The sequence below is a fragment of the Solea solea genome, chromosome 1, assembly GCF_958295425.1.
Source record: "Solea solea chromosome 1, fSolSol10.1, whole genome shotgun sequence".
In the NCBI taxonomy this organism is placed as follows: domain Eukaryota; kingdom Metazoa; phylum Chordata; class Actinopteri; order Pleuronectiformes; family Soleidae; genus Solea; species Solea solea.
In genome coordinates this window covers 18,535,597-18,545,172 of record NC_081134.1, presented here as the reverse complement: position 1 = coordinate 18,545,172, position 9,576 = coordinate 18,535,597, and the positions used below count along the sequence as shown (strand labels likewise).

General features: G+C 41.0%; 1 protein-coding gene across 5 annotated transcripts in view; it reads right to left on the bottom strand.

The window, feature by feature from the left end:
- Positions 1-2,567: 2,567 nt before the first annotated feature.
- LOC131456721 (solute carrier family 12 member 7-like) overlaps positions 2,568-9,576 on the bottom strand; it is a 28,612-nt gene continuing 21,603 nt past the window's right edge. For 2 of the 5 annotated variants that reach the window (XM_058625285.1, XM_058625292.1), the window contains 11 exons: positions 9,158-9,262; positions 8,758-8,926; positions 8,484-8,679; positions 7,888-8,054; positions 7,538-7,669; positions 7,339-7,446; positions 7,021-7,110; positions 5,841-6,010; positions 4,567-4,581; positions 4,129-4,262; positions 2,568-3,471 (listed from right to left, as the gene is read on the bottom strand). In XM_058625285.1, coding sequence (XP_058481268.1) covers positions 3,380-3,471; positions 4,129-4,262; positions 4,567-4,581; positions 5,841-6,010; positions 7,021-7,110; positions 7,339-7,446; positions 7,538-7,669; positions 7,888-8,054; positions 8,484-8,679; positions 8,758-8,926; positions 9,158-9,262 — 1,378 coding nt within the window. In that variant the 3' untranslated portion in view covers positions 2,568-3,379. The remainder of the gene's footprint in view (positions 3,472-4,128; positions 4,263-4,566; positions 4,582-5,840; positions 6,011-7,020; positions 7,111-7,338; positions 7,447-7,537; positions 7,670-7,887; positions 8,055-8,483; positions 8,680-8,757; positions 8,927-9,157; positions 9,263-9,576) is intronic. The other 3 variants (XM_058625300.1, XM_058625308.1, XM_058625319.1) reach the window with 3 other exon arrangements.

Here is a 9,576-nt window from a genome sequence, read left to right as displayed (position 1 = left end):
ACAATAATTTGGTTTTCTTAATGTCATCTTAACACATTAGTCCAAATAAAATCGAGCTAGTCTTAGTCAGACTAATAAACTGGGATAATTCATAGCCCAATTACTCCTGCATGTAAACGCTTAGTCAGACTGGAGTCGGACTTGGTCGTTCTGTGCATGCACGAAAAAAGTTGTTCAGACCGAGATCAGAGGAGCATCAGAGCGACTAGTTTGTTGTTGTTGGTCCTGCGTGTGCTGACAAACAGGAAGCCATTTATCCAGGGCCAAGTTTCCAGACATCTTTGTATTACAGCATGTTCTTTGTTCTTTTGTGAGTATAAAGAGACAATGATGAGTTCAGAATTAAACACAATTTTGGAAAGTGAGGCTTCAGGGTCAGTTATGTAAGAGGTGACAACAGTCCAGCTCAGTCATGAGGAGTCACACAGAAACGGTTTCTATTTGAAAATATTGAAGACATGAAGATCAAACAAACAATAACAGAATCTTCTTATGTAATGTGAGCAAAATGAAGTGGGAGTGTTAGCTGTTAGTAGTTGTAGTTATGGAGTAGCATTTGTTTTGTTTTATTTTTTATACATATATATTCTTCACAGTGTTTCCAGATTTTGATTGTAAAACACTGATAGCTTGTTTGACGTCTTTTCTGTGAAATGGAAAATGAAACCAAACTTAAATCACAATACAAAAACTTCACCTAAAGGAAGGAGCAGTGCCAACAATACGTATATAACTGTCTTTGTGTGCTTGTTTTGTCGTTTAGCATTAGTGATAGCCGGCTACAGGCTAAGCTACATGCTGAGCTACATGCTATGCTCGTGTTTCATTTGCATGTGTGTTTATCATCTCGGCAACCACAACGTTATCCAAGCTACAGGCGTCCTGCAGCAGTGTAAGAGATTACGGCATTACTCAATGTTTTGATAATTGCTAGCGGTGCATCTGCCTTTCCAGAGGGGGAGCTGCGGATCTGAGAGCTGACGTGCCAATTACATCCAGGTAACTGGCCAATCGAGAATGTCTGGACTATGGCAAAACGTGTCTCAAAATGAAAGAAGAAAGAACACCATTCTTGCGTTTTCATGTCACAACCAGTACACAACATTTGGAAAACATGCTTCATGTCTTCTGTTGTCACTGTCACTATTTCCGGTCCTTTTGTCTGTGTGCGTGTTGAGACAAGTGTTTTTGTGACATGTTATGGGTGGTTTGAATCAACACTTCACTATGGGTGATCCTGAAATCTATATTTACTACCCGATAAAGTGACAATCAACTATTTTTCTACCAATTTATAACTTTAAGTTCATCTTAACATTGAAATCAAGGTCCTTTTTTCCTTTGGACAGGTAGCAGTAGCCATTTTGTGCTTTGTGACTTACCACAGGAGCATTACCACTTTTGTATCACCAGAACATTATTCTTTTTCTCTATACACACACATTATAAACAGTATGTGCTTGTTCAAACATATGAATTACAATTTTATTTACACTGATGATTTTAAGATGTCGGGACTATACCTGCAGTATGAAAATTTGATAATAATAAATTGTTCAGCCCTGTTCTGATTAATTCCACTTTGTTTCTTTATTGTGTGCTTTAGCAACTGCAAAAATTGATTTTGATTAATTTCTGAAAATAAAAATCTAGGCAAGCAAGTTTTGCACTAGAAAAATAAAATTAATCATCAAAGATATCACAGCTTAATTTAAACTTTAATACCAGTAACAAGCTAAAACTTAATGGTTCTTGAACAAACAGGAACACCCTTTGTACTCCATACAAACAGTGCTACTTTACCGTTAAATGCACTTGTGTTGTATTTGTTTCACAGAAAATCAGTCACACAGGTTGTTATCAACTGATATTGCTAGCAATGGCTAGCCTAGGATATGTTTGTGTCCATGTTTTTTTCCAACTTCTCTCTGAAACTTGTTCATGTCGTCAAACTGCTGAACATCTAGGGTGGTTTTAGCAATAGAATCCACTCCTGAAAAGTTTTGTGGGCACCAATTTTCTTGCCGTCTTGCTTTACTAACGCAATGTTGCCGTTTTGCCTCCTCGTATCGTCCGTTAGTCTTGACATAAAATGAATCACTTCCTGTGTGCAGTACAGGAACGTCAACAGGCGACACGAGAGTCGGAACATTGCTATACTGCGAAACATAAAAAAGATGCTTTCTATTATACAGTTCTAGCTCTACTCGACTCCACTGTATGTTAATTTTATATGCGACACAAGTGCAAAGCAGTTGTTTTCGGTGTACTGAATTATTAAAATGAGTTAATTAATTTGTTCACAGAATCGTTCCGTACTTCCTGCATGGCTGTAGCGTAGACTGAAATATGTCTGAACAGGTTGGGATTTGTGACTAAATACACCACACTCCTCCTTAAATAATACTATTTTAGACATTTCCTTGCTAAATGTTGGAGATTAACGCATGTTTTCGGGATTTTTATGTCTTTTTAAGTGATCTACACTTTGGCATTGTGCAGTTTGATTCTTGTGTCGGACGTCGTGCTCATGACTCTTCCAATGACGTCACTCTCTGACCAATTAGTCTGATGATGTCACATTTTAGTATCTCTTAAAAAACTTGCCAGAGCACATACCAAAAAAAGCTCCATGTACTATCCCTAATGGAAAAGCAAAAAAAAAACAAAAAAAAACAAACACTAGAACTGTATAATGGAAAAGCACCAAAAGAGTCACATGGTGCTGAGAGGCTTAACGGACATATGTTTATATTTAAAAGTGGCACACTGCAGCTTTTAAATGCAAGCATTAGTGTTGATTCCTATGGATCAATTGTGTCACATTTACCCGACGCTGTCCTCACAAACATCAGTTTTCCTCTGACATCTCACTCTATAAAAGATTATGATTTAAAAATCACGTTTAACTTTGGTTTCCTCTACTGTGCTGAAATAAAGACCCCCTACTACTTGTATGTCAGCGTTCCTCATCAAAATCAATAAGCTAATCCGGAAGCTACGGAAAGGCTACGAAATGCTAAAAGTAACTACAAGGTGCAGGTTCATCTCAGAACATCTCAGGGCGACTTCACAGTTGTCATCTCACAGTCTAGAGATGAGAAGGCGTTCAGGAACCTCCAGGAGGACACGATGCAGAGAGACAAGTCACTGAGTCCAGGCGGTGGAGCAGGAGGCTTCACCAGTCCTTCACAGCCACCGTAGTTCTCTAGAATGTTCCGCACCATGTGGGCTTCCTGTCTCCTGACAAGTGTGAGGGCGTTTGTACTGAATTTCGTCTGCCACTTGTCTCTGTCCATGTCCCAGCTTGAAGCCATGGACAACGCCCTCCTGCCCTCTGGGTTCCCACCGTGTTAACATGTTTAAGAACATATAGATGCTACGAGTAGATGGTGATGACCTCCCGACCTCCTCCACGAACCAAGAGGACACGATCCAAACCCTCCATCAGAACCTCCAAGAACTCCATGTCTGAGATACACGGGCTGGTTAAGGAGGTTTTTTTTTCCCACAATGAGTAGGTTAAATAGATTAGATTAGTTTAGATTAGGGTTTCATGTTATGTTAATTATGTTTATCAGGTACTTGTTTGGTCTAATAATGTTGAAATACGTTCATTGGTGTTTCCCAAATCTGGAAATGATGATGATGTTCTCCAATGTCTTGTTTTGGAATTTCTTTGTTCACCTTTTAGAAGGTCAGAGTCAAGCACTTTTCAAGCACTTTCACTGTCCATTTTCAAGCACTGTCCAGCACCTTTAAAGCTGTGGTAAATCACATAAACCTCCTCAAATTACAAAATTATTTCACTTCTTTACATTGCATTTCAAGAGTTGATTTTAAGCTACAAGCAACCAATTTTGTGACTTTTTTAATAGCTTTGGAATAATAAATTAAAGGAAAACGCATGTGTTTTACACTTAAAATGTCACCTGTCTGTAAGCAGACAATTACAGAGGAACTGAGGCCCATTTTACAACTTACTGGCATTTCTCCATCTACTAAAAACCAAGACTATGAAAGTATAACTGAATACTGCAAAGTCTTTGTGACAATATCTTCTTCTTCTAGTTCAAATCAAGAAACGTCGACGTACAAAGGCATTTTCATTGGTTTGACAAAGGATACAGTTCTCGTCTCCTTTCTTGCTCTTTGGCGGTCCGGGCATGTTGAGCAACACTAGCTCTGACGACTGGGAATTCTTGACGACGACCTCGTTGAGCTTCACGGCGGTGTGCATCCTCCGAACGTTGGACTGGCTCCTACATTTAAACCACACACATGTTAAAAAAACAGCTTCAGTATGTACAGTAGCTGTAATGCATCGGTTTGGAGGATCCACTCCAAATGGAATGTGTGCGATTGGGAATCTGATGAGGCTGTGGACAAACACGGGGAAATGACACACACACAGCTTTGGAGACGACGGCGGTAAACGGAGGGGAGGGCGAATGGAACGGGCGACACCAGCAAAACCCAGCAGAGGAGATTCTCACGCATTCTCAACATGCTCATGCACACAAGCGAGTTCATGCACAAGCAAAAGTGAAGGATAAAGTGACTTACAGATTCTCCCACTCCCTGGAGGAAGACAAAAAACCACAGCAAATAAACAACAGCGTATACAAATCCATACAAAAACAACAAAGACAAAAACACACTGAATATGACACACATCCTTGGTGAGATGAGGATCGATTTCAGGCAAAGAGTGCAGTACAGTATAGTAGAGTATTCATGTTATAAGCAGAAAGTGATGTCACACTGCTTCTCTGCTTGTTGTCAGGATCCCTGTACCATTAGCTGCAGGAAACACCTGTGTATGAATACACAGCATTCACATCACGTCACGTTCACAAGCTGAAGACTTTTCTTGAGTTCAGTATCCAGATTTACTTCTCACAAAAACTAATGCAAGCTCTTTTTTGTACCTTTTTGTACCTTCAAACAAGTAGAAAAACAAGACCAGGCTTAATATTGTTCTGGTGTTTCCACTTTATGAACCACAAAAGGCCTCAGAAATGACCCTGAGCTAGGACTTCTCCTTCTGGACCTATGAGGTTTGAAGTTTGTGCTCAACTGCAACGACCAGTCATGGTCCCTTACTGTCTATTTGCCTTTCAAGTGTACGTTAACCTAAGAATATATGTATTTGCTGTTAGATATCGGCATTAGACTGTATTTTCTTACAGGAAACTGAAATGTGTGTCTCTCCCACAACTTCTTCTTCTTCTCGCTTTAGGATAATCATCTGCCTCTATCTTCTCCTCTCCCTTGTGTCCTCTTCTGTTACACCAACTGTCTTCAACATCCATGATCCTTCTCTTCCACCACAAATGCTGTGTTTCCATCATGGTACAGTACAGTTTGGAATGGTAAAGAACGCTGGGTCAGGCTTTACTTGGTAGGCGGGGTGTGGGCTAGTGTGACGCCATACTGGTGCGAACACAACAAAACAGAGAACAATCGAGCAGCTCTTTTTTTCCTGACGTCAAGCGTTTGTCTTGACTTCCATGGAATATTAACACCGATCAAAGGGAGTAACGTCCAATCAGTTGACTGTCGTGACCGTTACATCCCGTATTTCACTCTGGAACCCAAAGGGTACGTTGCCAAAGAATAAGATGGATGGGACTGGTTGTTTTGGTACTATTCCTAATGGAAACGCAAAAAAATACGTACCGTACCAAACCAAACTGTTCCACTCGGTGGACACACAAGGTTAAAGTCAGTAAAGGAAATCCCCGTCTTATGCTGCCTCATCTGGTATGTTCATGTTACTTAAATAAACCCTTTACTGCCACTTTAAGAGGCATTACAACTGAGCTGGATCCACTTACGGTTTCATATTAAACAGGTCCTTCACTGCCATGTTCTCTCTCTGTCTGTTCCTCTCGTTGATCAGCTTGTCTTTGGTCCAGGTCATGTGGACGCGATCAGGTGTGGTCCCCGCGGCTTTGTCGTTCGCTGTAGAGTGAGACGCCGTGTTACGGTCGTGGATCAACTGGGCCTGATAACAGAAAAAAGAAAAAAAAAACACAGGTCACAAAATTAAGACAGGGCAGTTTGTCTTTAAAAATAATATGACAGCAAAACAAAGGCCGCGGCGATGTTATCAGAGCGAGCTGGTGAGATGCAGTGAGATGGCAGTGAAAGACAAGGCAGTATTACATGAACAGAGACACACATTGAAGTTAAAACGATAGTTTGGTTTGGTTTCCAAATCAGATTTTTAGCAACTTAAGAAAAGATTAGAATCTAATCAAGTCTATATCATCTTTATTGTAGGAATATTGCTGCGCTCCACATGTACTCGGAAGTCGGGATTCCCAAGGTCTCAACTCGGAATTCTCGGAAACTGGGATCAAACGGAAAATACGATTATTTTCTGGGAAATCATTTTTTATGCTTTCGCCAAAAAAGAATAACCTTTGCAAGCAAGTTTTGCACTAGAAAGAAGGAAAATATCCAACATGGTCTTTAAAAAGCCATCACAGCTTACTTTAAACTTTAATTACCAGTAACAAGCATGAAATCCCAACTGCTCCTGTATTAAAGACGTTTTAAATACAGAAGTCAAATTCACTATCTCACTTAATCTTGTCACTTGTCAGCTTAATCAAGTAAAGAAAGACTAATTTTAGGTAAAATAAATTCTCTCAAGACAGAATTGCTTGACTTTTTGGCATTTTTTTCCCTCATTTTAAGACACTTTACTATCTGAACGTAGCAAAATATACAGTGCAAGCTTGTTTTTTGCAGATTCTTTTTCTTAATACAAGGAAATGTTAAATCAATTTAAGAATAGACTTTTTACTGTATATTGGCCTCTACTACACTGATTCTGGTGCACAGATAAAGACCTATGAGCTTCAGTGAACAGAATAAAAGAATCTTCAGCCTCTTTGTCCTTGTACTGGTCATGAAAAGTTGGTGATGGCGAGGAAATGAAGGTTATGAAAAATGGACAAATGGAGAGATGGCGGCCGTGGTCGAGGGCTGTTAGTTTGCCGTGGCTACCTCCTCCTCTGGTATGCACAGCACGTTGAAGGTAGGCGGCGACTTCTTCCTCCTAATGGAGCTGCGTGAAACGTCTGAGATGCTCTGAATCTGAGCCCGTCGTCCAGTCGGGGGGTGGGGGAGGGGCGAGGGGTTGTGAGGGGGCGTTGGGGAAGAATTCAAAAGGTTAACAAGGGCAGTGGTGATGCTACGCCTTCGCTGGAGTTAAGTTTCTATTTTTTGCTGCACACTGTTAAAAAAATACATGCAAGGACCTCATATCCTCAGCAAAAGACGAGCTGATTGGATAAATGTGCTGTGAAATGTGTGTCACAGTACCTCTCTCTCCCTCTCAGTGCGAGACAGCTGCATCTGCTTGAGCATCTGCGACCTCTGCTCCATCCTCAGTGTCTTCTCGTAGGTGAAGGCCGAGATGTCGCTGTCGTGCTGCAAAGGCGACGGAGAGGAAAACGATGAGGAGACGTAAACCGCTGAGAGACGCCGCGTGACAGCGCGACAACATGAACGACTCGCTCACCATTTCCACCACCTCCACCTCCGCGTCCAGACGTAAATGGTAGAGGAACATCTGCAGGTCTTTCTTCATCTGGATGGAGTTGTCGTCCATCTGGGCGACTGTGAAGATTCTCATTTTGCAATTCCTCCACACCTGAAGATGATTATTTTACGTTTACTTTAATGCAAAAACATTTGCTTTATTAACACGTGAAGGTCCCATGTGGCATAAATTGAGATTTATTTAACCATCAGTGTGTTTGTAGAGGTGTATAATTCTAACCCTAACACTGTGATTTTCTACTTCTGATACTCAGAGCAACCTCGCCAACCTCAAAATGGTTGTCGACTCTCCCACACACATAAACGCACCTTGTGTTGACTGATTAAGAATGGCAGCAACATGAGGAGACCGCCGTCGTGAACAATCCACCACACGTCGATGTTTCCCTCCAGGCGATCCGTGTTGCTGGGGAAGTGGTCGATGTTCTTAGCGACCAGCAGAGCCTGCTGCGCCGAGGTCGTCTCTCTCACAGTTTCTGGGGGGGGGGGGATTTAAATTTAGAGATATCATTACAAATATGGGGAAATTAAAGCTGGGGTAGGCAACATGCTATTTATTTGGCATTAATAAACCTTTTAGCATAATGTAAACAACTACTACAATATTTGAATTAACAAAATTAAGGCGCTCTTACATAAACAGTTTCACTCGCCGGGCATCACTACTTCACTACACTTTACACTTTTCACTCACACAGACACCGTGATGATGATTGTCTCGCAATATATCGATTATCGCAGAATCGTTGTATCGTGATATTATTGGTATTGTGGACCATGTATCGTGTATTGCATCGTGAGGTCGCCTGTGAGTCCCACACCTAATTAAAACTGTTCTGATTAACCATCTCATTGGGAAGAGGATTTTATTTTCTCTTTGTCAGACTCCTGTGTGGTTCACATACCTATGAAATTCCTCCTCGCAGAAGAGCCCAGGGCCTGTTTCCAGCCCGCTGGCCAGGCCATGAGGACGGCGTTGTGTTTCATTCCTCCCAGTCCTGCTGACTGGATGAGCAGGGAGAAACCGTCTCGCAGGTTGGACGACACCACCACGTGGGAAAAACCCTTGGTTTTCTCTGCAGCCATGGCAGCTTTCATGTTCTGCAGGAGGCAAATGGAGGCTTTAGTTCAGCCAAGTTCATGGCATGTGAGTAAAATACACAGTAAATGAGCAAAAACCTGTTCTCCAGTCTTGGCCTCATTGCCCCGGGTCATGTAGGTTCCCTCCAGGACCGAGCAGACGATGGTCAGTCCCTTCCCGGCTTTGAGCTGCGTCGTGAACGTCAGGAGACGCGGATGTTTCACCGCCAGGTCTGAGTCCAGTTTACACAGCACCAGCACCTGAGGCCTGAAGAAAGACAGGAATGTAAAAATGACAATTAATAATAATAATTAAATTAAATGTCTATATGTATATATATATATTATTTTTTATATTGTTTTAGGGAATAATGTATTTTGTATTGTACCAGTATCATCATGACACTGTACAATCAGTTTTAAAATCACAGTGACAAGTTTAAGACAAAAAAAGTGTCTAAATGACAATAAACACAACTGTAAAAGCATAAATGCTCACCTCCAGTTTTTGGTGTGTAGTGGAACTTCCTCTAGGCGGATGAGAGCATAGCGTGCTGCGTTCAAGGACAGGCCTCGGATTCCGTCTCCCCACTCCTTCTCTGCTCTGCAAACAAAAAGAAAGAAAATAAAAAGAGAACATGATTTACTTTATTAATGGCTGCTGAAATAAACAATAAATAACAACTAAATGGCAGTGAGGGCAAATCTAAAGCACGTTGTTTTCATCTGTGACATCAAGAAATCAACAAACTGTGTAAAATCTGTGTATATGTATTCTATAAAATACATATACACGTGGTAAAATACATATATCATGTGGTAAAACTACCACATGACATTTATATGTATATACATGACTGATATATTATATCAATTACATGGATAATATTGAACAGAACATCAACATTTATTAAATTA